Below are 27,022 nucleotides of genomic sequence, written 5' to 3' on the forward strand. Positions count from 1 at the left end.
TAACGCTTTGCAGCTAAATACCTGCATACTTAACTGACATGTGCAATCACAGTACTTGCGCACCCAAACAACCAGTAACACATCTCATTGGCTAGTGGCCTATGCAAAAGAAGCATGCAAACACACTTGAATGTTTGCAGGCACAAATTTGCACCCAGCTATAAAAATCAAGATTACTCGCTTTATTTGCCAACCTCATGAAAATACCATTTGAGTGTCATGAGCTGGGCGTGCTCAGAACTGCACACGTCTATGGATAGGCGTGCAATTGCAATGTAGAATAGGAGACTGGGTTGGGAGCCTTTGTTAATGTGCCCTGACAGACTGAAGACCCTGTTATGCATTTATCCCGAATAAGAAGAAGAACCCGAATGAAAGCAGGGAAACAAAATGAGTGAACATGACAGTGAGACTGAATTGTCTCTAAGTAGAATGCTTTTTAAGCTTTCCCACGAGGCATCAGTGGGTGTCGAAGATTTTGCATTTGGAGGCTGCACAGCAGAAACCATCAGTAAATGAAAAATGGAGCTAGTCGCTACGGCGTGAAGCTTCCCCACCGATCTGAATACCCGGGGCGCGGATGTGTGGGAGGAAGGCTTGCAAAGTGGAGAACAAGGAGAGAGAGAGAGAGAGAGAGAGACAGGGCACGGCTGGGTTGGGAATCAAATGGATAAAAAACGATTCCAGATATAGACACAGAAGAAGGGGCACACGGAGGGGTTGGGGGGGGGGAGGGTTGCATTTCTTGATGCTTGCAGTGCTACAGACAAGTAATTATAATCAAGTTTGGGAGTTGTGAAATAATCCCCTCTTCCCCTTCGTTACACCCCCTTTTATAAGGGAAAGGTAACAAACCCTCCATATACGTCTCCATCTATCTTCAATGTCCCAAACCAAAGCATTGATCCTCATTCTCCGTCCCACTCTTTCTCCAGGGGCTTGGCTTCCACGGGCTGCCTTAGTGGGAGCTAGCTGTGGTGGAGAGAGGGGAAAGTTGCCAGAAGAGAGGCTGCCTTTGCTGGTCATGGCTTCAGCAAACACATGCTTCTTGCAGCCTGATCTACAGGAAGGAAATGGATTGAATATATTTAGATTTCATAGAGTTTAGGGCGAGAAGGGACCAACTGGTGTGACCTGCTCTATAGAGCAGGCCATCCCATCTCACCCAGTTACCGCTTTATTGAGTCCAATGACTTCAGCTAGGCTAAAGCATTTCCGTCCTCAGCAGACAAAACTGTTCTGTGCCACAGGCAAAGAACAGGAGGGACCTCTGGAAACCCCTGCCATTGATTGATTGGGTGAGACATGCCTACATGATCCCAGCAGCCAATCCACACTCCATGCTGCTGAGAAACGTGAACCCCCCCACCCACATGATCCCTGCTAACCTAACCTGGGGGAAAATTCCTTCCTGACCCCCACTCTGATGATCAGCTAGCATGCCAGCAAGACATATCACTAGCTTTTTAGAAAGAAGATTTTCTGTTCCACCCCAAGACTGGTTCACCCCATTCAGTGTCCTGTCTACAGCTGTGTAGAATCTCAGATGCATCAGAGGAAGGTGAAAAAAAAAAAAGCGTCCTAGAATACATCAGGCCAATTGGACACCGGGGGTGGGGAGGAACCTACCTGACCCCCAGCAAGCTACAGGCTGAAGCCCTGAAGCATGAGATTTGATTACAGTCATTGTCTTAATGCAGAGTGTTACGAAGCATACTGAGAGCATTGCAGGCAATCCTGTTCTCCCCATGGCTCAGGAAGGAAAATCCATTTGATCTCCTGTAGCAGATGGATGCTCTAAGGAAGCTGTTGCCATACAAACAGAAATTCTCAATTAAAAGACGTTTTTGCTCAGCCTCTGGCCCTGCAAAATAAGAGCCAGGCCGCAGTTCAGAGAAACGGAGTGGCTCAAACTTTGCTCTAAATTGAGAATTTGGGGGTACAGAGCTCTCCGTGAGGATGGTCCCTCAGCTTTAGAATTCACTCCCCGTGGACTTAATTGGCCCAGACATATTGGCTTTCAGGGCATGCTGCAAAAATCCATCTCTTGGAGCAGCCTCCGGGAGCCAGGGGGATTTTGACTGGCTTGGTCTTGATTTGCTGCTTGGTGGCTGCACACGCTGGAGGTGCAGAGGGGACGGTGCTGTTCTTTTAGCTTTGTAACGGTTTTTATGTGATGGCAAAGGTGCCCGGGCCCTGGGATCTTTTGTGGTTGTTTCTCTAAATCTAACGGATACAAATGCATGCAGAAATGAAGCCCAGTGAAATTACATGCAGTCCCTCCCTCTCCTACCGCTGGGCGCCGGCCCTTCGGCACGGACGTTAGGACGGGATGATGCTCAGAGCAGGACTTATGTGTTCAACGAGCTTCTTAGCAGCCGGGCCTTGAGCACAAAGACACAGGACCCTCTGCGTGCCCCACTCCACCTGCTCATCACCCCGGCGGAGCCCTGGGGTCTGACAGTCGCACCAAGTGAGGACTTCACCAGAGCGGCTGCCTCTCCTGCCTTAGGCTCAGCATCACCACGTCAGGAGTCGCTCATGTCAAGCACACAAGGCTATCCCGACCCACCCCTGCACCTGCGCATTTTTAGGTGAAGTACAGCAATCAAGAGAGGGAGTGGATAATAAGGCACAGCGTGGACCAGCTCTGCTAATGCATCTGAATTGGCCTGCAGCACCCCCTTTGCTATGACAAGCCTGCGGTTCTTCCTACAGTGCCTCCAATGCCTCTCAGTCCTCACTGGCTGGTTCCCCTGCCACACACTGCCGCTCAGGTGGGTTTAGACGTGTTCCCAACGTGCCGCAGCTCCCGCCTTAACTAGCTGCCGAGCGACAGACCTTGGCCTGGGCCAGATTCAGATTGCAAATCTCACCTCCCCCTGTCTTCACGGTGTCTGGATACAGGGTTTGGGGTTGAGCCCATCTCTAGTGTCAGTATGCTTTCAAGCTCTTGGGGTATCCAGGAGGGGTGGGCCGGTCTAGTGGCGAGGGCAGGGGACAAGGGTCAGGAGAGCTGGGTTCTGTAGTTCCAAGTCTATCACTGAGTGAGTCACTCAGCCTCTCTGGGCCTCAGTTTCCCTATCCATATGTCAGGCACTCAGTCTCAGCTGGAAGATGTTGTGAGACCTCAGATTATTTGTGGTGGAGGGGAGGGGGGCGAGGATGATTTAAAGGAAGCTTAGGCTCCAGCAGCAGGAGTTCAAAATGCCTTCCAGACATTCTCATCAGCAGCCCTATAAGTTAGGTATTTAGGCAGGTCAGCATTAATATGACTGTTTTACAGATGGGGAAACTGAGGCACAGAGAGGCTACACCCACACAAGGAGACAGTGGCAGAGGCAGGTCTAGCACCCAGGTCTCCCACCTCCCATTAGGCCATGCTGCTGCCTCCCATAATGAGGGCAGGGCAGGTGCTTAACAGGTCAAGCCCTTTCCTCTCAAGGGTTTTATCACACTGTGGTGTCAAGCCCCTTTACTCTCATCCGGTACAAAGCAGCAGCGGTGAGCTTGCTTCCTGCAGTGTTCAGACCAGACAAAGCCAGGCAAACGGCCATGGGGCTGGGGTGGGATGGGAGGACCACCGCATGATTTCTATAAGCCTGCCCAGCCCATCTTACAGACCAGGGAAGGGGAGAAGCACCCCGCGAACATCACTCGGACATAATCCCTCTCTCCTCCTCCATTTTGGGTAGAGGGGCTTGAAATGGTAACAGCTGAGCTCCCCCCAGCTTCTGATCTTTGGAAGAGGCTCCCCGGGACAGACCCCACATCACCCTGGACACCACTTCAGAGATGAACCAGAAACCTCCCCCGTCCACCTGGGCGGCACAGAGTAACTGACTTACCTCTCCTGGCCACTCCCACGGAGCTCCTCTCCCTCTGGCTTTGGCACAGCGACTCCCAGGCCAGCATGTCCCTTGAGTGGAGCTCCAGCATCGGGAAGAGGCAAACACTGCTTACCCCTAAGAGCCAGACAGGCTGGTGCATTTGTCCCTTCAGCTTCCAGAGCCAGGGCGTGCAATGACAGGCAGCGACTTTTTTGTTCCCTGGGATTAAACGCTTTGTTCCCAGGCTCCCTAGGGGCCAGGAGAAGAGACATTTCAGAAGCCCAAGGAGAATTCAGCCCGGTTGGCAGGCTTGTCGGGGCTAACTGATTGCATGTGTGTAGCAGGGCAGCAATCAGGGGAACCAAGCCCCGGGGACAAGCCAGATTTGCTTAGATGCTGGCCAGCTGAGGGTATGTTGCTTTCCTTGTTTCATAGCTGCCTGTTAAATAAACTCTGCCCTTAGGGGGCGCTGTGAATCGTGGTCCCTGGACACCGTTACTCACAAGCCCCAGGGCGGCTACTCCAAACAGCACGCTGTCAAGAGCGCGTCTGCTGGAACGACACCTGCCCCCCTGGGGCCCTAGAGACATGGGGAACAGCCGCTCAGCACCACGCAGGATGGAGCGTATTTCTGGGACGGGCCCTTGTGGCAGGCCAGGCAACCAGGAGCGTTTTAATAGCGGCTATTCCAGGTGAGGCCGAACCAGCCGGAGCTGCGCCAAGTGATCGCAGCCGCTGCTTGACCCTTGCTCCAGTGCACTTCTGCTGCCATTCCCTGCCTCCCCCGGAGCTGTCGTGAGTCACAACGGGCTGCGTGCTTCTCCGGCTCAATGCACATGGCAGGGAAGAAGGGAAGAGAAAAGCCGCCCTGGGCACTAGAAAGGTGTCGCCCTGGGAGGCCAGCCCAGGGCTAGCTGGGGGTGCAGCCTCCTCTCGGGACTAAGATCTGGAGGGGCCCACACACACTCTGTCAGCCAGACCTGAGCAGCGATTCCCTGGTTCGGGGGCAGCCTAGAACCACTTTGCTCGCACTGGGGAGCAGCTGCTCACTCACTCAGCCCTGCTAGCGTCACGGGCCAGGAACTGCTCCCCATCCGGCACTCAGCACGCTGCACCTTCCGTCGGCCAGCCTGGGGGGCCGTGCGGCACGTAGCCGGCAGGGGCACACTGCAGCGGAAAGGGAGCGAAGGCCTCGCAACCCAGTCACCGAGTGCCCTCCCCCCACGGAAGGGGCAAGGAGCTGTAGGGCAGCCATATCTGGGCAGGTGCCTCTCATGGCAAGGTCTGGATTCAGGGCAGAGCCTCTCCAACGTGCGGTTGCAGAGGGGGGGGAAGCCTTGGAGCTGGGGGGCCGAGCTTTGGCCCCGGTATTGAGCAGATGCAGGGCTGTGGGCATGGGATCAGACGGGGCCTGGCTTTGCCCTAGACACAAGGCTCAGGGAAGCAGGTGGAAGGGTTCATGGAGTGTTAAGTCTCAGGGCGGCTCCTGCACCCAGCTCCTCGGCTCACACCGCTCAAGGGGGCTACAGGGCAGGGGGCAGTGTCAGTGGCCTGTCCGCCCCTTTATAGCCAGCTCCCTAGCTAGGGGCCCTTCCTCTTTGCAGCTCAGGCCCCGTCTGCAGAAGAAGCAGGTTCTTTGGCCGTCTCCCAGAGAAGGGTTTGAGCCCCGTCCTTGTTCTGCTGCTGTACCCCTGCCTGCTCTGCGAGGCCGGGGAAGGGGAATGTGCAATTGGATTTGCCAGGCTAAATCAGAGCCCAGCTGTAAAACCACTCGGGGAGCGGCAGCCCGGGGCCTGGCTACCGGCCAGCGGCACTCAGCGCAGCTCTCCCTGAAACGAGTGTCATTCCGGAGCTGTTCATTAGCCAGGCAATTAATGTGCAATCAGAGCATCCCGGAGACGGCTGGCGCGTCCCCAACAATGTCACTGAAAATAATTGAGGTCAGCAGGGCTCCCGCTGCCTCCCATTGTTCACTGGAAAGGAAGGGCCTGGCGGGCTTCTCACCACCCAGGGGGCTGTTGCAGCCCGGGGAGCGGCTGTGCGTGGACGCCCGCCTGGGAACAGGGCGACCGGCTAAGGCCGGCTCGAGGAGGCATGCTTGCCTGCAGCCGAACGGCTGGGGGTCGCTCTGGGTAGTGCTTGCTCCAAGAGGCTCTGTGCACATGAACAAATAAAATAACAAACAGTGGACGTGCTGCTGTTTGTAAAAGGAACCAGCCTGTCAGATTCCAGAGTGAGAAGGAGAACTGGCTGAGGGGTTTTTAGTTAAACAGCTTCCGGAAATGACTCGAAAACTAGACCCCCCATTATAGTTCTACAGGGTGGTCCAACCCCACTGGAAGGATCCTCTTACTGCAAGGAGGGTCACCCTCTTTTCAGCTCACGCCCCGCACCGTGGGCAAAACGTCCTCCTTCAGCCGACCCCTTCCCACAAGCCTTGGTGGGTGCAAAGGACAGTGGGATTTGGGTCACAGGACCAGGTTTCAGCCATTCTGTGGATTGTGAATCAAAACAGATCAGGCGGGGTGAGGGGCTGGTGCAGTTTGCTTGGGAGGGGAGACTTGTGCTGCCGTGGTGTGGGGGGCTGGAGAGTGCTTTGAAAACTGGGGAGAATGGAGATCATTCTCAATTGAGGTCAGTAGGTTTCAGAGTAATCGCTATAGCCCCCTGCTGGGCTCATCGTTCTTGAATTCAAAAGGCCTTTTCCAAAAGGGCGAGGAGCTTTGTGAGTCTCCCATGGATCCCCGTAGGCAAAACTTTGCCTTGAAGGAAGCTAGAGCAGGACAGACTCTGACGGGTGTGTCCAATCCCACAGTGGCTGTCCCTGAACTTTGACCCGGCTGCATTTCCCTTGTCCTGGTCCAATTCAGAAGGAACCCCCAGCTCGGGAACAAGGCCAGCTCTGATTAGCTGACTGGCCCACCCCAGGGGGAGGTAGCAGGGGAAGTGAAAAGCAAGATGAAATATATCCGGTCATCTTTGGAGTACTTGTCCAGAGCCAGTGAAATATTAGCTTAGAGACCAGAGAGCATTTAAGGGGTTACTTTCATCGCCTGCGGGGCTCGCTGTCTCTGCTGAGCCTTTTAAAAATACCCTCTTGTTCCTGCAGCCGGTGGATAACAGTTAGGGAAGAGAAGAGGCTAATGGGAGAGAGGGGTGAGGAGGGGGCCAAGTCCCTCATTTGGTTTGCCAGGTGGACACTTGTTATAACCGAAGGGCCGGATCTTCACCCAGACCCTGCTTGGTCTCTACGGTTTGCGCCCTCTTTTGCACCCACAGCCGACTGCACCCAAGAAGGGGACATTTGACTCGTACCATGGAGCCCGCTGCGTGATGTATGTGCTTAGCCGGCTCTGTGGGCCTGTGACAGGCGGGTGGGGGGCAGTCAGTGCCATGTGCTAGGGTAGTTGCACAAAGGGGGGGGTTGGTAAGTTAGCCACAGCTCCTCATTCTGGGCACTGTTACTGGTTCCTACCCACGGTGCCTGCACAGAGCTTCCATTCATGCCGTGGGGAGCCGGACTGGGGAAGGGGCACAAGCCTCCATTACTGGGCCCAGCTATATTTGTGCTTCCTTGGTCCTGGGTTCCCAGCCCAGACTTAGCTTCAGCCTCCAGCACCCCACTGTGCAGTACCAGCCAGCCAGCCTGCTACGTTGCTCCATAAACAGAGAGCAGCCCCAGAGCCCCACTCCGCCAGATTTGTAGCTTAAAGACAGCTTTAAGAAAGAACAAAGGTCAAGTCCCCATGAGAGCGCACGGTGTGGCTCTCCCCTCTGTTGCAGGCCGAGAACTCAATGGCTGTGACCTCTGCCCACAGGCAGCAGCAGAGGCTCATGTTTTCCGCTCCGGCCGGCCCAGATTCAATCCCCAGTGGTGGCCAAGAGGGCGGCCATCACGTGGCGAGGAGCACGTGTTCCTGGGATCTGCTCTTTCCTCAGTGGCTCCCCTGGCTGAGTTGCTCACGAAGGGACGGCCTGGCACCCCGGCAGAGGGGGGCCTGGCGTCGATGCGGCAGGCGCACTACGGGCTGAGCCGTGCGAAGTGTCTGGCGTGCGAGGCTGTTCCCGTGAGCTGCCTGGGCCCGGCTGACAGAGAAGCTGTGGAGCTGATGGTATTTTGCCGGCCTGCCAAAGTTCTCTCCTCTCGTTTAGCTGCTGCCAGCTGGTGGGTGGCTCACCAGTCGCGCGTGCGAGCGGATTTAGCACAAACCCGGCTCCCAGCCCATCTGCTGCCCGCACCGCGGCTATTTTGAAACCGTAGGTTACGGATGAGTCTTGCGCACCTTCCCCCGCGTCTGACGGGGAGGCCGAGATGGGCAAGACGCACGTACACGTGCGAGAGCTTTCCCGCCTCTCTTCTCTTCCGGTGCTTATACTGTGCCCATCCCCGCGGTATCTGAGCCCCTTACAGGCGCTGTCCGGGCCAGAGCAAACCCCTCGGGATAACCTGTCTGCGGCCCAGTGCTGCAGGTTAAGTGGCGGATTAGGCAGTGCCACGAATGAGCGGAGCGTCTGTAGTGACACCGGCTGGGATCAGCTGACCCGGGCGACCCGCCGCTCCTCCAGCTGCAGGGCCTGGGCAGCTCAACACCCAAGTGACTTAGGAGCTGGAGTCCCACTGAAAGTGGGCTCTGAAGTGCCTCGCTCCCTTTTGAAATGGTTCCCCCCAGTGCCCGGGTCAGAGCTCTTAGGGACCAGCAGGAGGGATGGGTGGAGCAATCCAAGCCCCACAGAGCTCTGCCGTGGTTTCTCGTTATGCCACCCACTGCCCTGTCTGCTCCGCCAGTGAAGCCAGCCTTGATGTCCTGTTCTCTGCTTCCCACGCAACCGTCTCTGCACCTTTTTCCACTTGAAGACTCATGGAAGTGAGGGGCACACAGCCTTCCCAGGAGCCCAGCTCGGGGGTCTGTGCCCGCGGACCACCAGGCAGCTCTGCCCAAGCATCCCAGCACCCACCGATACTCCCGGCCTGCCCCTCTCGGTGCTTCTGCCCCCCATCTCTGCCAATGCACCTCTGCACCATTGGCTGTCTGAGCCCTAGGCCAACCCGTTCCCTGCTCCCCGCCCCTGCCCCCTTCCATGCTCCCAGGGTTTGCTGGCTCTTGGTGGGAGCTGTGACTGCCAAGCAAAGAGGGGCTAGTCGGGGGAGGAAAGGGGATGCCCGGATCTCCGGGAAGTCCCGACTCATCGCATCTGGATTACGAGAATCAAACAATAGCAATCAGCCAAAGCCCAGACCCGGCCGCGTTGGCGGGAGGGGACCCAGAGCAGGGCAAAGGGAAAGCCGCTGTGCCCAGGCTGGCAGCCCGCGTGCAGCGAAGGCGGGGAAGTGGCAATTGCAGGCTCAGATCACTACTTGCGCTTGGGGGAATTCACGTGGGATAGTTCCCTGCCGAGGCACTGAGCTGCGGGGGAGGAATGTGGGAGGAGGGAGAACGAAGCGGGCAGGGAGCACCGAGGGCAGCAGTGGGGCTGAAAGATGTTGGATTTATTTGGTTATTGATTTGTTTACGGGAGCCCAAGTAACCGTGTCGGCCAACGACACGGAGCCCCACTGTGGCTCACCTGCCTCTGCTCCACCAGAGCTTTCCTCCACCTCCAAGCAGCCTTCTTCCCCCGGCCAGCCCTCCTGAGCACCCACCTTTCCCATCACAGCGCGGCTTCTCCACCTGGCTGGGCTCCACCCCGGCCCTCGGCCCCCCCGGGCCTCCCCCAGTCCTGCTCTGCCTTCACAATGACGTCCTGCACCGCCTTCTCCACCTGGCTGCACAGCGCCGCGGCCAGCTCGACCCGCTCAGCCACCGCCATCTCCTGTGCAGCCTTTGCTAGGATACCCCGCAGAGCCACTTCCACCTGGGCATGCACGGCCCTCGTCAGCTGGCTTAGTACGGGGAGCCTCTGTGCCCGCTTAGCCCTCTCCAGATCCTGCATGGCCAGCATGAGGATATCGTGCACAGCCGCAGCCACTTGCTCATACACCTGCTTCAGGACGGGCTCGGCCACCGCCTGGGCTTGGGCCGGCTCGTGTACGGGGTTCTTTCCCTGGGCCTGCAAAGCCTTCAGCTGGGCTTCTGCAGTGCTGGCTTGGAGCTGCGCAAACTGGGCCTGGAGCCGGGCCATGTGCACGAGGATCTGCGGAAGATGGAAGAGGGTCTGCGTGGTGTTCGCTGGGGCCTGCGGAAACCTGGCGGGGGCCCACACCGCGGCCGTCACCTGGGTGTCAGTCAGCACCTCTTCCCACGCTGCCTGCACCTCGTCCCAGTCAGCCCTCACCTCTTCCCAACCAGCCTTCAGCTCGGCTTGTCGCTGCACCTCGGCCTGAATATGGTCCAGGCGATCGCCGAGGCTCTGGTCCCTGGGGGCTCTGATCTGGCCTAAGGGAACCTTTCTCCACCCCTAGCAAAGAATAGAATGAAAATGGAGGGGTGAGGCTCCTTAACTCCGTCCCTCTCCTCAAGCACCCTTTCCTTCCTCTGGCTTAGCAGCATCTGTTCGAGTCTGGGGGCACCCCCCCCGCGCCCTCTCCGGGAGAAGACGGAGAATGGCCCACCCAGGGTTTTATTGCCCGTGCCTGGGAATTACGCAGAGGGGGTTGGTCTGCATTGGGCAGGTCACTGTGTTATGCACCCGCGGAGGGGCGCACAGTGCAGACAAGAGCAAGTGGGGGGTCAGTGCTGCTGGCAGGAGGGTGGACATGCCGACAATGCTGAACGCTAGGCCTTGTCCATGCTCACAGGTGAGCCTCTGCCAGCAAACGTGGCCCAACACTCCCTTGGAACACAAGAGAGACTCACGTGGCAGCAAGCCCGGAAGGGGAAGGGGGGTCCGTCCGTCCCAGGTCTGAGAGCCAGGCAGAGAGGAAACTCCAGGGCTCTTCAAAAATTCCAGACTCAGCGCATCTGGTTTTAAAAAGCAACTAAACTGGCATTAAAAAAAGAGCCTCGGCTCAGCCCTGGCCCCTGGCGGTAGCCATGGTGGCGAGAGGTGCCCCAGAGTGGGGCAAGGGGAAAGCTGCTGCGCCCAGGACGGCAGCCCCCCCCCGCCTCTCCCCCAGCAAAGTTAGGGCCAGGAGACACTGCAGGGCAGCGAGAGCCGGGTTTTTACAAAACAGGGCTTGTGAAGCTTGAAATGAGAGTTGCTCCTTGAGCTCAGCGAGTGCAGTGCTGAGAGGAGGAGAAAGGAGGCGAGAGTCGATTAACAAGCACTAGACTAGTCAGTCGGTGGCGATGCCTGTCTGAACAGCTTGTTTATTTGTAAGGAGTCCAAGCGGCAGGTCATATCTCCCGGTCGCTGCTAGCCCTTCCCGTGCACCTGGCTGCGCCTTGTCTAATAGCGTCTAGCATTACAACGCTCCCACCGCCCCTTCTTTTCCTTCCTGGGCAGCCAGCCCAGCTTTCTGGTCTTCCAGCCAATCTTCTTGGTCCTCTGGGCCCAGGGAGGCTTTGCCTCCCGACCAGCCATCCCCCGAACCTCCAGCTGCTCCTGTGGGGCCTGCAGCTGGTCCCACAGAGGGTCTTCCACAGGCGTGGCCTGGTCGTGCTACGGCTCGCCTGCGTCGTAGTGCACGGGCCTCACCCCATTGCCCCGGAGCTTGTGTGTGGATTTGGCCACTTGGCTGGGCCCAAGGCCACCCTGGTTTTGCTTCTCCCTCGCCATATCCCACGCGGCCTTCACTCCCGGGTCCTGTGCGGGACTCACCTCGCTCAGGACAGCCACCAGCTCGGCCTGCGCGGCTGCCAACTCAACCTGAGCCTGCTCGTGGCTGGCTTTCAGCCTGGCCCTGGCCTTGTGGATCTGGCCCTGAACGCAGCCCAGCCTCGCCGCGATGCTCTGCTCCATGGGGGCGCGGATCCACCCCTAGGAAACAGAACAGAGACTGTGGGGGGAGGCCCCTGGATCATCCACTCTGCCCCACTGGTACATGGCCCATCTCCCCTTGCCTGCCCCTGAACGCTGAGGGATAGGTCAAACCCACCAGCTCTCTAAAGGGGGGAGGGATAGCTCAGTGGTTTGAGCATTGGCCTGCTAAACCCAGGGTTGTGAGTTCAATCCTTGAGGGGGCCACTTGGGAACCTGGGGCAAAATCAGTACTTGGTCCTGCTAGTGAAGGCAGGGAGCTGGACTCGATGACCTTTCAAGGTCCCTTCCAGTTCTAGGAGATGGGATATCTCCATTATTCTAAAGGCCTAGGAGCCCTGGGGTAAGCGTTCATAGGCTGATGAGATGGAGCTGCCTTCAGGCCTACAGGAAAACCTTTCCCTGGCTGTCGGGTTGGAATCTAGACAGGCAGGTCCCCGCTGGGAAGGAGCAGACGCTGGCAGCAGGAGATTCCCTGCCCAGGCAGGGTGGGGACAGGGAAGCCCAGTGCTGGCGGCAGGGCGTTCCAAGTCCCTACGCACCATCGTGGGCAAAGGTTAGCACCTGGTGGGAGTGCGTGCGGGGACTGCTGCGAGCGAGGGTTTGGGGAGGGTGGTGTGGCCAGCCTGCAAGAAGCTGGTGGGTTGGGGGTCAGAGGACCTGCTGTACACAAGCCTTCCTCCTCCACAGAAGGGTCCCAGTAGGACCAGGAGGCACCCCAGTTGCTTTGCAGCTGTTCCTGGTTTCGGGTGCAGGCGAAGACAGTGCATTTGCCCCTCGGTGACTGGATGATGCGTTTTATGTGGGTTCTGGGGCAGACGCTCCCTGGGCAGGAAGACTGGCACCTGGTTGCATTTCACCAGCCGCTGCCCTTCGAGCCAGCTGGGCTTTGGGCTCCTGTGTCGGCATCTCCCTGGGGCAGCGCGGACGGGACTGAGCAGCCCCTAAACCGGCCGCCCCCAATACTAACCAGGCGCGACTAGCCAGAGCCACGCCTCCCTCGGGGGTCCTGCTCCCCGCTGCTTCGCTCCCCTCCCCCATCCAGGCTGGAGGGGAGTTTGTGGCTTTGGCGTCTGTCTGGGGAAATGGCAGCAGCTGGGTCTTACCAGCACATGTCCCCCGTCCTGGGGGCAGCGACGGCAGCTAGTTGTGGGGCAATCCAGTCCCTATAACATCCGTCCTTCCCCAGTCTCTGGGAGCAGCTTCCTTCCCCTCCCAGTCCAGCCAGTGGCTCCCAACTGCCCACTCTTCTAGAACCAGGTCCCTGTGACATCAGCGCCAGGCTGCCTAGGGGCCTCGTAACCCCGGCCAACAGGGGTGAAGGGTCCCACGGGCACAGCGCTGGGCTGCGTCCGCCCAGCGCTCTCCTAGTGGTTAGAGTGGGGGACCGGCTCAGGACACCTGGGTTCTACTCCAGCTCCATCACTGACCCGCGTGGGCATATTCCCCTCTCTGCCCTCAGCTCATCCGCCTGCTAAATGGAGCCCACGAAGCACCCTAACAGGATGCGGGGGGCAGCCCATGTTTGGCGTTGGGAAAGTGGTGGTATTCAGGTATTGCCCGTAAGGCTGCAGTGGATGCAATTACCCTGCGCTTCCCTGCGGTGCACTGGCACAGACCGCGGGTGCCACCTGGGCCGCTGAGCCCTCAGCGTGCACGTAGGTTGATTCCGCAGCGACGCTGCCTCCAATTCACTGCTGCCGCGGCTCAGTAATCCAATAAGTCAGGGCCCTTCGGCAAACTCCCCTTTCTCTGCCCAGGGCTAATCAGCAGTTTGCTCCAGCCCTCGCTCTCCAGCTCAGCTTCTCTCCGCCTAACCTCGCCCCCTTCCCTTCCCTGTCCCCGCGCCCTTCCCTTTCCTCGCCATTTCGCCAGCCTCTCCCCCCAAACCCCCCCCCCCAAACTCATGGCACTACTGCCCATCGCATGGTTCACGTTGCTGGTGTGAGATCCCCCTTGCCCCCCCTGGGGGCTGGATCGGCCTCTCGTGAAGGCAGGGGCTGTCTAATGCACGGCACAAACAGGGTCTCACACGGCGGGGTGCTTGCATGGCTGTAGGCATAACATTTTCTTCAATCAACGCAACTAGATGGCCGGGGCGCTCACCAGCTCTTGTCCACTTACCTTGGCTGCCACGCTGGCCCCGTCCCTGTTCCGCCCTCGGCTGCGCTGCCTGCGATCAGGTGCTGTCTGGGTGGGCGAGTCGCAGCGCGGGGGGTTTTGCTGGTTGTGTTTGTCTCACCTGCCTGAGTGGGCATCGCGCTGCTAGCCCAGGCTGCTAGCCCTGCTCCGAGTGCCGTGGGCCCAGCTCACAAGCAGATCGTGCTCAGTCTCCAACCCACTGGGACGCCTGCCCCTCCTCCCTGCCCTGGGGGTACAATGGCAGCAGGTGGGGGCAGGGCGCTCTTGAAAGCCGGGTGAGGGCCACCCCCGCCCCTGCCCCGTTGTGTGACCCTGGTGTGGCGCTGGCAGCTCCGCTGGGATGGGAGCTGCCCGCACAGCCCTGCTAGCATACCCGAGCCCTCGCCCCAGGCAGCCTGGCCGGCCCTGCTGCCCTGGGCCCGAACTGGGCTCCTGGCCCACCTAGCCACAGACAGGAGGTGTCGCCACTTCCTGCCCGGGTCTGGCGATGGCCTTTCTGGTTGAGAGTGCGATTAAGTCAAATTACTTGTTTCCCCTCTGTCAAAGGCCCAAGCGTACCCCCCTTCCCCCCCCCGGGGGTTATCACAGTGTAAGGGAGAGGGCTTTAGCACCATGCCCGTCACTCGGCTGTGGTACCCACACCACGGAGCGGAACAATATGGCGGCAGGTTTAGCTTTTGGCCCTGTACCGGGAGGGGTGTGTGTCCTGGTCTGGTTTTGGGCCCATCTGCTGCCTCAGTTCCCCCCCAGTCAATTCACTGGCTCCCCTCCCACCGTGGCCCTCCAGATCTCAGCATTGTTAGGGCACAGAGCCTTTCGGCAAAGGTCTTGGCACTAGTACTGAGTAGGGTGACCAATGTCCCAATTTTATAGGGACAGTCCTGATTTTTGGGTCTTTTTCTTAAATAGGCCCAAATCCCGCCTCCCCCGTCCCCATTTTTCACATTTGCTGTCTGGTCACCGTAGTACTGAGTCCGAAAGGCCGGTCTTCTCCCTGGCTCTCACTGGGCACAGCCCTCCCCCCGATGGCTGTCCTCATTTAATGGCCTCTTCACCCCTTCTCCTGGGCTTGGCTTTCAGCCCTTCTAGGCCTCAACCAGGCCCTTCCCCAGTGACGGGGTAGCTGTCCCACTTCACAAGGGCGCAGCTGTGGGGGAACCTGCACCCATCTTCTCCTACCTGTGTCTAGCCCTGGGACCGGCTGGCCCGTGACCCAACCAGCTCCGGTTTTCCTTCCTAGGGGCCTGGCCATGCTGCTGGCTGGTTCCTGGCTGGTTCCCCACTCTTTAACAGAGCCCCCATGCCCACATCTAGTCACCCTCCCCGTGGCTGCCAACAGGCCTGGCTCCTGATCTCCTGTGCCCTCAGCCATGACCCTGGTACTCAGTCCCTCCACCTGGGGCTGTGGCTAACCCTGGTACAGGTGAGGCTAAGCCCCCCACCCCCTTAAAGGGGCAGCGCGCCCTGTGAGAGCCCCTAACCAGCAGCACCTCCTGGGAGCAGGTGCCGTTCACGCAGCACACCTGGGGCAGGCTGCGGCGGTGGGCAGAAGCAAGTCCATGCAGAGTGGGCTGCCCCAGAGCAGGGAAGGACAGACACGGGATCATGCCGTGGAACTTTGCACCTCCGTGTGGGGCTGAGCCCCTCTTATCTCCCCTGCCTCTGACCCGCTCCTTGATTAGTGCTCCATTACCATCCAAATGCAAACCCCTCTCTGGAGGCCCCGGGGGCGGATGGGCACAAACCCAGAGCCCCTGCACAAGTTGCCCCGCAGGGGAGCAGAATTCCTCTCCCTCACCTGCCGCCTTTGCCACGCAGCCCTCCCTCCCTTTGCCTGTGTGCTGTGAAGGGAGGTGCATGGCGGTGCCCTGCTCTTTACCACAAGAGCCTATTCAGAGAGCGAGTGAGCGAGCGCTGGCTAATCAGCCCATGGTGATTCACCGTGTGTCACAGCTGCTCTCCAGAGGCCTGTTGCAATGGCCCTCGTGAGCAGGCCCACACAGTGGGCTGAGGACGCGGCTGGATCCCTTGGGTTAGATGGTCAAGAGCGCACAACTCCCACTTCAGCACCTGCCAGGCGGAGGTCAGCTGGAAAACCGGCCCTGAGTTGTATGCCGAGATCCCAGCCCACGCCTCCCTCTAGCGGTCCCAGGTCTGCAGCACCCTGAGGCTAATCCAGTGGTTCAACTTTTTGTAATGGCAACCCCTTTCACACCGCCAGGCCCTGAGCGCGACCTCCCATGTAACACCGTGACCCCTGAGGGGGGCAATCCCCCCTTTGAGGGCCCCTCTCATCCCTCAGCCCTCACTACAGCTGCAGGGCAAGCGTCACCTCTTCACAGCCCTGGCAGAGGGCTGCACTGATGCAGTAGCCCCAGCTGGATTCAAACCTGCGCCCCCGGGGTTCCGAGACCACTGCTCTAACCCCTGAGCTATGGCACCAAATCCCCTCAGCACAGGGAGCAGGTTGGTTAAGGCTGAGGGGCCAGGATCGTCCTCCCTGCTTTGGAGCTGAGCGGATGTGCTAGGTTTGCACGACCCCAGTCTCCATCCATCGGCTCCGTTCAGCTCCCTTGCACCGGCCCATTCCCCGTCCCTCCCCAGCATCCCCGTCCCCGCAGCCTCACCAGCTAGAAGAGCCGCCCGTTTCTCTCTCAGCCACCTCAGCTCCACGCTGGAGACAGCCCAGGGTCTCCAGGGCCGACCCCACCTCCTGGCAGGGGACAGCATCTCAAGAGGCAATGGGCTGTGGGGGTGGCCAGCTGTCCCTTCCCTGGGCTGCTTATGGTGCCCTCCCATAGTGGGCCTGAGCCCTGCCAGAGGCACCATCCTGCAGGGCCTGCCTGGGTGGGATAAGAAAACGCGCCCCAGCTACAAACACGCCAGCATGCCCCAAGCCCCCCATTGGCATGACTTCACCGCCACCCCGTGGCCAGAAGCATGAACTGCTACTGGGCACGATGGCTTGAGCGGGCACATCCCAGGCCACGGTAAGAGCAGAGACCGCTGGTGGAAGGGGCATTCTAGCCAGGGCGGCTTCTGGCCCAGTCCTGGCAGGCTGTGCAGGGACGTGAGCTGGTTTGGAAGGGGTGACGTCCAGCCCAGCAATCCCTCGCCCAATCAAACCCGCCCTGAGGGCGGAGAGAGCTGCAAAAGGGATCCCAGGCCCCAAAAAGCTGTAGCTGCAAAAATGAAAACCGTGCGTTCTCGCTGGCGATGCTGCTAACCCCTAGAGTCGGCTGGAGGAGGAGGGGAGATCCCAGCTGGACTCAGACGGTGCTTTGCCCGCCCGGCTTTGGGGCTCTGCCGGCACATTTGGAGGATTCTAAGGTCCTCCCCATTTAGCACCTGGCCCAGCCACGCTACCCTGGTCAGTTTCATCCTGCCTGTTTCCGGTCAGTATCACTGTCTGGTTCCCCCAGCCCTTCCTCATCCAGGGCCTTTGGAGTTCCAGCACTAGAGGGCAGTGCCTACAATTGCCCCTGCCAGCAGCTCTACTGTTACTGCTAAACCGGCAGAAGGATCCCAGCAGCTGTGATCAAATGCCTTTCGAAGGGATCTAAACCATCTGGCCTCCTCCTTTAACTGTGGGAAGGCTGGGGTTGGGGGTGCTTTCTGCCCTTGCAGCCCCTTCCCTCCCCAGCTGCAGCCACTCACTGGGGCTTTGAAGCTCCCCCCTCCTCCATCCTGGCAGAGTCTTGGGCCAAGTGCTGTGGGTAACCAGCACCTCTTACCCTAAGGTCACATGGCTGAAGAGTTAGTGGCACGTGACCAACGCTCCACACCTATAGCCATGCAAAGAGCTGGCATGTTAGACAGCCCCCGTCTGGGTTTGAGGGCAGCCTTGCTCCAGGTATGGAGACCACCCGGGGCACTTCTACAGGCCTGTGTGACAGCTGCCCACTTGGCCAACACACCGGGGGCTACCCCAGCTAAAAACATAAGAGCCAGGCCCTGCCCAGACCTCTGTCGCTGTGGATCAGGCACCAAAGGATTCCGGCAACGCACACGACCCAGGAGCATGCTGTGCGAGCCGCTCTGGACACACACAGGGACACAGGTTCATTAGACATATTTATTTATGTACACGCTTATACACACATGTGTAGGCTTCATTCTCATCTTCAGTGCTGTCTTGTTTCTTGTTCCAGTCCCCGTCGGCTCAGGCTCAATGGGGGATGAGAGAGGGGCACACACGACGCAGGGAGCTCTGGAGAAAAGACCCAGAGGGTGGCTCCAAAGAAGAATGGGGCCTGGGCCTCGGGGTCTGTGAGCCGCCAGCCTTGGATGCCCTTGCCCGGCCCCCAGAAAGGAGAATCCAGGCCCCACTGCTTTGGCCATGCTGTGCAGGGGGCCCCTTACAGAAGGGAGGGAGTCTGCAGACAGATGGGGAGGGGCCAAGGGGATATTTGCCCAGACTCCTGTTCTCTCCTGCTAGCTCTGAGAAACCAACCTAGCGCTCTCCCCAGCCTGCCCTCGCCCCACCAAGAGCCATCAATACCTCCAGCCCCAGCCTAGAGCTCCGTGCTGCCCGGGCACAGCTTCCACCAACTCCACGGGGGCCCCATGGGCAGCAGGATTCCACCGTGAAAGGGGGCGTGCCCTAGAACTGCCCCCGCGCCCAGGGGCACAGCCCGGGTACCGAGGCTGTACATGGACTGGGTGAGCATTCAGGTGGCTGTGGAAGAAGTTGGCACCCGGGGATGCCCAGTGATGTGCTAAAGGTGCCAGCGCAAAGCTCTCAGCCAGCAGCCAAGGGATTGGCAAAGGGGAGAATGAGGCTGGTGCTCCCCTAAAGGATTTCTGGGCCCAAGGGACATAAGCTGGCGTAGGGTTTTCTGCTCAAACCCCCTCGGCCTGTGCTGCCAACACCCCCCTGCTATTCCAACAGGCTGTTTACGAGCCGGCCTGGCCCAGCGGGTCTCAGTGCAGGGCTGGGAGTCAGGGGAGCTGGGCTGTCTACCAACTTCCTGCATGACCTGGGGAGAGAATCTGTGCCTCAGTTTCCCCATCTCCAAACCAAAGTGCCAAACCGCCTGTTGGATGCGGATTGTGAGAGGCTGGAGCGAGGCCTGGGAGCGGGAAGGAGAGAACTGAATTTCTGCAAAATTGCCCCCAATCCTAGAAAATCGCATCGACCAGCGCTGGGGAGCAGGGAGGCAGCCCACGCTGCAGACCCAGCACCGGGTCAGAACGAGACCCCTGCTGTGGGCGGGTGTGTCGGGGAGAAGGTGGGCGAGGGGGGGCTGCCTTTAGACATATACAACCCGGAGCTCAAAAATACTGTCCCAGGAAACACTCCCTCCCCTCCAGCTTGTGTAACATACGGGGGCTGCGTGTAGCCGCGGGCATGGGTCCAGCGCAGGCTGGGTGTGTCCCTCTCTCGGCCTCAGTGGACACTTTCAGAAGAGCCGCCCCCCCTCCCCGCCTCCCCATTCCAGCCTCCTGCAGGGCCCTGGCTCTGGGCGAGTCCTGCTTTAGAATCCATCGCCGGGCCGGAGCCAGCGGCCGCGGGGCATGAGCGGTGGGTGAGGGCCGCCGAGCTGGGTGGGGGCCGGGCTCACTTGATGTGCTCGGCGGCATGGGAGGAGCAGTAATACTTCTTGTGGGCGATGAAGGTGGACAGGCTGCTGAACTTGATGTTGCAGAGGCGACAGTATCTGTGGTTGCCGTTGGGGACGGGGCTGGGCAGGGCCTTGCTGGGCGCGGTCTGCACGCTCTTGTCCGTGTAGCCAGGCGGGGTGGCGGGCATGAGGCCAGGCTCTCTCAGAGCCTCGGGCACCGGTGATATGTTCAAAGGGGCGGCGGGCGAGACGGGCAGGCTGGGCCGGGGGGAGCCTGCAGGCAGGGGGCTGCCGTTGGAGGCCGAGGGAGCGGCGGGCTCCTTGCCGTTTAAGCTGTCCTTGCGGAGCCTGGCGAGGGGCTGGGGTGGGGAGGCCACGGGCAGGGGCGGCAGGCTGCTCTCCGGAGTCCTGGCGGCAGCTTGGAGCACGGCCTCTGGCAGTCCGGGGCCTGCCCCCGGCTTGGCTCCCAAGAGCCCGTGGGCGTTACGGAAGTGCTCAATCAGGTCTCCCTTGACGGCCCCATTGAGTGGGCAGTAGGGGCAGACGGCCAGCGGGACCTTGGCCCCCGGGAGGTGGAGGGCTTTAGCGCTGGCGTAGCGCTGCAGGGAGTCCACGCCGGAGGCACAGGGGTATGTGGCTGGCAGGGCCAGGGGTTTGGCCACCAGGGCCCCAGGGCTCACCGACAGCACCGCCTTCTCCACCTTGACCCGCACGCCATCGGGCTCCTCGCCCGGCGCATCCGGGTTCTCAGGGGCACCACTGCCCCGGGCTTTCGAGGGGGGTGGCACGGGCCCCTTGATCTTGTGCAGCTGCTCCAGGGTGCCAGCCTGGAGGGGCACGGCGGGGCAGTAGTACTTCTTGTGGGCCAGGTAGCTGTCTAGGCTGTTGAAGCTGACGCGGCAGGCTGTGCACTCGTGGTAGTCCGCCAGGGGCAGCAGTGATGCGGGCAGCACCTCGCCCTGCAGCCGGGGCTTCTTGCTCAAGTCAATGGGGCCGTCGGCATCGGGGCTGGAGCTGGGGGAGGGGGCAGCGCCGTGGACCTTGGCCACAGAAATGAGAGCGGACAGCATGGGAGGGACCTCGGGCCGGGTGCCCCCTGGCAGTGGGTCCATGGCGCTGGCCAGGCCCCCTGCCAGCTGCTCTGCCAGGTGGTGGGCCGGTCCCAGGGCAGGGCTGGCGGTGGTGTGGATTTCGTAGAGCTTGCGGCGCTTGCGGGTGCGGACGGGCTGGTGCAGGAAGGGCACCTTGGGGGCGTTGGGCCGGCGCAGGGGCGGGTCGTGGCGCGAGGCGCAGTAGAAGCGCTTGTGCACCATGTAGGTCTCGTGGCGGCTGAAGCGGATGTTGCACGCCTCGCACACCGTCTTGCTGGGGTCGTCGTCCGTGTCGTCCACCGAACTGCTGGGGCTCTGGCTGTCCTCGCTGGCCCGGCTGGCCCCATCCGCCTCGGGGGAGCCTGCCTTGGCGCTACCATCCTCCACCTTGATCTCCGGCTTGGCCTCCGCGGCAGGGGCAGGCGGGCTGGCGTCCCTCTCAGCCTCCCCTTCCTGCGAGGGCGGCCCCTGGCCTTCGACGGCAGCGGGTGGCTGGGGTGACAGCAGAGCCCCGGGCGTGGCTGGGCCCTTGAGGGGGGCGGGCGGGGCTTTGGCCTTGCGGGCGCCGGGCGGGCTGTCCTCGGCCAGGTGGCGGCTGGAGCAGTACAGGCGCTTGTGCACGTAGTAGTTGTTGATGTTATTGAAGGTGATCTCGCACTCAAAGCAGGTGGCGCCCTTGGGCACCGGGGTGCTGGGGTAGAGGGCCGGGGGCACCGTGCCGTGGCCTTGCTTGAGCCGGCTGTGCACCAGTTCGGACATCTTGGCCAGGATCTCGGAGGCCTGGGGTACGACCGTGGCCTCGTGGCCGAACATGTACTGGGGGAGGAAGATGGTGCCGCCGGCTGTGCCCACCCCCGGCTCGCTGGGCACCGGGCTAGACCCCGGCGTGGGGCTGACGATCTCCGACTTCACCTTCACCGAGTGCAGGCTGCGTGGGGACGAGGCCCTAGAGGAGGCTTCCGGCTCCGACGTGGGACTGGCAGCCGGCTCTGCCGGGGAGATGCCTTTGGCCGCCTCAGCCTCCCCTCCGGGGCTGTCCTTGGGCTCCTCCTTGATCCTGAGGGGTGGTGCCGCCTCACCCGAGGAAGATGAGGCTGAGGGGCAGCCTTCTGGGTGCGGGGGCCTGGCCTCACCATTCTCCATCTCGTCCGCTGGGGTGCTGGCAGGGGACTCCGGCTGTGCTAGGGCCGGTGTGGGCTCTGCCCCTCCAAGGACAGCAGGCAGTGGGCCATGCAGTACCACGTGCTGCCGGAGGCTGGCCAGGCTGTCGGCCACGGAGCCGCAGAGGCTGCACTTCAGGATGGGGGTCCCACTCGGCTGGCTCGGACCTGTCAGCGGGGAGGGAATGGGAGGGATCAGTGTGTGACCCCAGCCCCCACAGGTCCCAGGGCCTGGCCAGGCAGAACAGGCCCCGTGCCCCACCCAAGCCCCCTCAGCGGGCAGGAACCACAGGTCCAGCCCACGCGGCAGCGTTTCTTACAGCCGGGAGATTCTCCTCCCTTCCACCCTGCTGGATCCCATCTGGAGCGAGAGCAGAGCCGGGGGCCTGGAGCGGACAGCTCTGCCTGGCAAGGGGCACAAGCAGGGGGCCTACAGGACGCGCCTCTCTGGATGGCAAACGTCTGCCCTGCCCCAAGGCCAACTCTGCCCCAGGGCGCCAGAGTTCCCATGGACGTGGGGGCGGGGTAGGGGCAAATGCCCCCTGTGCCAGCAGTAGGTTACTGGAGCCCTGCGAGCCCGGCAGCAGAGACCCCAGGCCCAGCTCTCTTGTGCCCTGGAAGCCTCTGTAGAGAATCACTAAGGAAGGGTAGGGGCCATTTCTCAGGGCCCCTGGTGCGGATCATTGGCTTCGCTCGTCATTGTCAATTTCAGAGGGGTTCTACACAAACAACCCCCACCATCTGGGGTGATCACAGATCATTTTGATCCCTTTGTTCCCACTGGCACAGGGCAAACGAGGCAATTTCAGCCTGGGAACCCCTACCACAGCCAGAAGCTCCAGTGGCTCTGGGTACAGGTGACACAGGCAGACGAGTCAGGGCAGGGCTGGGGAACAGACTGGCTATGGGCCAGGCAGTTTAATATCGGCAACGACGCTCGTCAACGCCTCTGGGCTCCCCATCCCTGGCGGACTAAGGCCAGCTCTGCCTCCCTTGGGCACGCCATGCCAGGCGCCCGGCACAAGAGGGGCGACACAGCTGGAGGGGACTCACCTGGTGTCAGCGGCTTGGCAGCTGGCAGCCCGGGCCCAGGGGAGTACACCTCGCCCTTGGAGCCTGGCTGGCAGATCATGTGGTTGGTTACCAAGTGGCTGTACAGGATGTCCCGAGTGGTGGAGATGAAGCCGCAGCTGTGGCAGACGCCTGCAGTCACAGGAACGACGATAGTGAGAGGAGGAGCTGTGAAGGGATCGCGCGGGGGTCTGCCCGTGCTGCAGCTAGGGGGCGTGATGGCGGTGCGCCTGCTAGCTTGGGGTGAGCTAGCTCGGGTCCCAGTAGCAGTGAAGGCACAGCCGTCTAAGCCAGCCGCGTCAGCACATACCCAGGCTCCCAGCCGTGGCTCCGACATCCCCCTAACACTCAGCACGGCGAGAGGTCCGGGGCAGGGGAATTGCACTGTTCGTATTTCCAGCTGGGGAGAATCCTGGTCTAACCGGGAGACACCCTGATCCCACTAAGCTGGGCTCCCCCACCTCCTTCTCCCTCCCCAGCCCATTGTTAAGCAGAGCCTCTGCGTGCAGCTCCCTGCTGCATGGCGAGGGGGCCGTGGCGAGCCAGCCACAGGGGACACAGTGACCCAGAGCCCAGCCGAGGGACCCACCGTTCAGAGTGTCCGTGTGCACCTTCAGGTGACGCTCACAGTTGGCTTTCGTGGTGAAGGCGGAGAGGCAGATCAGGCACACGAACGGCCTCTCTCCTGAAAGGCAGAGGGACGGGCGTGAGAACAGGTGCTGCTCCCTGTCCCCATCAGAGCCTGCGCGCTCAGGCCCCCGGGATGCCCGGCAGCGAGAATCCAGTGCAGTGCAGCCCCCCTCGGCCAGAGAGAGCATGGGAGCGGGGGTCCTGTGGGCACGCGGGTCTCCAGGCTTTGAGGGGGATGACTGGAAGGTCCCAGTCTTAAAGATGGACACACGGCAGTGCAGTGGTGGGGCACCTCCAGAGAGATGATTGACAGCTCCCCAGGGGGCAGCCCCACCCTGCCCCTGGCGGATGTGATGGGCTTGCTGCTCGTTTGGCTCCATGTGCCAAGGGAAGCTGTGCCTGGGGGCGCGGAGGGGTCACGGGCCGGCTGGCCTCACCCCGACCAGAGGCTGCAGTCACAATGCCAGGGGGAGGAGGACAATTCTGGCTTGCAGAGAATTTCCAAATCTCAGCATAATCCTCTGTGACTGGGGATGACCGGTCTCCGCCCAGCTCCACGAGGCTCTGGGACGCTTGGCATGCAACACCAGAATGGCACCTCTTCCCCTCACCCCTCACGCCCGGCCAGGGCTGGGAACGGCTAGAGCCACCGCCAGCCACAGGCCTGGGAGGATGTGTGACAGCACAGGCTGTGATGGGTTGACATGAGTCTCTCTCTCTCCCTGCTAGGGAACAAAGCAGGAGGCAGCACAGGAGGATTCATGGCCCGCAGACCTGCGCTTTGATCCTGCCCACAACGATCTGGAGGCTAAAGTCTTTCCCTAGCATCACAGCCCCCCGCCCTCGAGCCAGCCAGTCCCCCAGCCTGGACTGAAGCTCCACACCCTCGAGCCCTGTGCCACCCAGGGGCGCCCTTACCGCTGTGACTGCGCATGTGAATCTCCAGGGAGCTGGCGCTGGGGCAGCTCTTCTTGCACTGCGGGAAGGGGCAGACGCGCTCATTGGGGTAAGTCTCCTTGGGCTTCTCGTCCACCGAGGGCGAGCTGGAGTTCTGGCGGCTGGCGCAGTAGTACATGAGGTGGGCCTGCAGGTTCCGCTCGCTCCGGTACCAGATGCCGCAGTCCTTGCAGGGGAAGACATCCTCTGCCAGGGGAAACCGTGTTAGACAAACAAGGGGAGCAGGACGGGGTGATCACAAGTTCCCTCCCTCAAGCCCAGGGCAGATCCTGGCCAGGGTGGGCCCAGCAGGGTCATGGAGCATCCTGTCTAGGGAACGGCCAAGCGTCTCCCCGGGACACGCTCCTTCTGATGGGAGTTAGTGGAAAGGGTTAAATAAATGTTACTTCACACGAGCAACACTTCTCTATCCTCCCTCCGCCTCAGAGCCCTGCCCAGACCCTATTCAACCCCTGACCCGGGAGCTAGGTGCCACCCAGTTTTAGAGATTGGGAAACTGAGGCCCAGTTAGGGGAAGCGTCGCCCGGGGCAGAGCTAGGAACAGCACCCAGAGCAGCCCCTGATCATGGCATGAAGCTGGGAGATAATCCGTTGCCCTGGATTGCTGGAGGGCAGGGTCCAGCCTGATCCCTCCACAGCCCCTCTCCAGCGGTGGTGAATTCTGTGATGCAGGCGGGTGTCTGCCGGGAGCCAGGCGGAGGACGGCCGGATCGTTTCCTGCAGGGTTGCCCGGTGGCCGCTGCTGACTTACTGTTAACGACAGCTGTGGCCAGAATGGCGGCCATGCCCGCCTGCTGGGGCAGAAGCTGTATGTCCGCATGCAGCATGGCTGGGTAGGTGGAGTCCCCGGGCTCTGATTTCACAGTGTGGTTCGGGATGCCCTGCGGCTCGGCCATCACGAAGGCACTCAGCAGCTCCTTTTCCACAATGGCCTGGGTGGTTTTGCACCAGATCAATTCACCTAGAAGGCAAAGCTTCGGTTACAGGAGCCCTGAGCATCATCTCCCCGCCCCAGTGCCCTCTGCCTCAGTGCCGGGAGGGGACGGGCAAAGAGAAAACCTCTCCATCTAGGGACAGATCAATGGTGCAATGACCTTGAAAGCCTGGCCAATGTAGCACACAATGGATGCCCCAGAGGAAAGGGTAAATCCAGCACATGTAGCACCTCACCGTGCAGCACTATGCAAGGGAAGGACACTTCTTCCTGACCCCAACTGATGATCTACTTATGCCCTGAAGCATGAGGATGGATGCCCCCAACAAGCTTCTTTTAGCAAGTGTGCCTGCAGGGGCTGCCTGAGTCCAACAGAGTGGGGACCCCTCAAAGCTGCTCCGGCTCTGTGCGCTCAGAGCTGCAATGCCAGCGAGCCCATGAAGCAGGAACTGGGGGCTGCAAAGCCTTCTGGATAATGACATGCAAATGAAAAATGCCAGATTGTTTTAAAGGTGCAAAACAGCTGCCTCCCCAGCATATAGCACAGACTCTGGAAAAACAGTTCTACGCTCTCATCCCGTCCGCCCAAGACAAATTGCCGAGCATTGAGAGGTGAGCTTACAGACGCCAAGGGTTTCGGCTGCCTTTGTACAGTAGCTCGTAATACCCACAATTGCCTGGAGGTGGCAGTGTCAGCACGTGTGGAGGCTATGCTGATTTTAGTGGCCTATTCACACTTTAGACTGGACCTCTCCCTGCCCAGCCTCTAATGGACTGATGGCCCGGGCTAGAGCCTGCAAACCAGGGGTGGCATTAACGCCAGGGAGCCACCAGGCGGGGCTCTCTCCAGGGGAACAGTTGCTTGCCGCCAGGAGGCCGGGGAACAGTTGCCCCAGGACTTCTAGCTGTGGAGTGGAGAATACAGAGGGTGCGGGAGACTGAGGTAGGGCAGAGGGGAGAGATGGGACGGTGACTAGATGGGAGCTAATAGCTCTGTCCCCTCCCATCCCAGCAGCCTTCCCTCCCAGCCGTGCTCAGCCCACTTTTCACCGAGCTCCCTGGCTCTATAAGAGGACAGCGGCCATGTGGCTGGCACGACACACCCACGTCCTAGGCAGAAGTGAGCCGTGCTCTCTGCCCACGCTGGATGCCGCATTGGGGCCGCTCACAGCCCAGGCTGGGCCTTTGGGGACACAGCCTAGTGAGCCGGGCTGCGTTAGCACGGATCAATAGTTCCGATCACAGCCCGCTTTCTGCCCCTGATGCTCTCCTGCAGCGAGCCGGAACCTGCAGGCACAGAGCGTGGACTGGAGCAGGGAACCAGCCAGTGAAACTGACCAGAACCAGAGCGTGAAACTGACGGGGGCTCATTTGCCTGCCTGAGCCAAGCGACGGGCAGGACGTGATGAGCCATAGCCGCAATTACTTTCTGCTTGGCTTAAGAGCCTGGCCGGAAGGAGTGTGTTTGTGGGGGGAATAAATCTGATTTTCAGGGTGACGCTGGCCCTTTAAACGTGAAAGGTCCCCAGCGGACAGGATGTGGTAGGTGTGAGAAGAGGCCAGGTGGCTTTCTACACAGCGAGTATAATACCAACCCTTCCTGTAGATCACCGAGTTGGCGTCGGCTTCTCCGGACACCAGCGGCAGCCTGGACAGCCAGCAGCGCTCGTCCCCCAGCATCAGCATCACAGGCGGACTCTGCCAACAGTGGAAACACAGATGAGAAGACATGAATGAATGCAGGGCTGTCGCTGACCCATCCCAGCATGGGACAAAAAAAGCCCTG

General features: G+C 60.6%; 1 protein-coding gene across 1 annotated transcript in view; it reads right to left on the reverse strand.

Annotated features, from left to right (window-relative positions):
• Positions 1-17,890: 17,890 nt before the first annotated feature.
• Positions 17,891-27,022, reverse strand: part of ZFPM1 (zinc finger protein, FOG family member 1) — a 116,189-nt gene continuing 107,057 nt past the window's right edge. The window contains exons 5-10 of the mRNA XM_054049083.1: positions 26,832-26,934; positions 25,054-25,263; positions 24,264-24,488; positions 23,305-23,400; positions 22,698-22,847; positions 17,891-21,812 (exon numbers count right to left, since the gene is read on the reverse strand). Of these exons, the coding sequence (XP_053905058.1) occupies positions 19,390-21,812; positions 22,698-22,847; positions 23,305-23,400; positions 24,264-24,488; positions 25,054-25,263; positions 26,832-26,934 (3,207 nt within the window). The 3' untranslated portion in view covers positions 17,891-19,389. The remainder of the gene's footprint in view (positions 21,813-22,697; positions 22,848-23,304; positions 23,401-24,263; positions 24,489-25,053; positions 25,264-26,831; positions 26,935-27,022) is intronic.

The sequence above is a fragment of the Malaclemys terrapin genome, chromosome 14 (genome assembly GCF_027887155.1).
Source record: "Malaclemys terrapin pileata isolate rMalTer1 chromosome 14, rMalTer1.hap1, whole genome shotgun sequence".
NCBI classification, from domain to species: domain Eukaryota; kingdom Metazoa; phylum Chordata; order Testudines; family Emydidae; genus Malaclemys; species Malaclemys terrapin.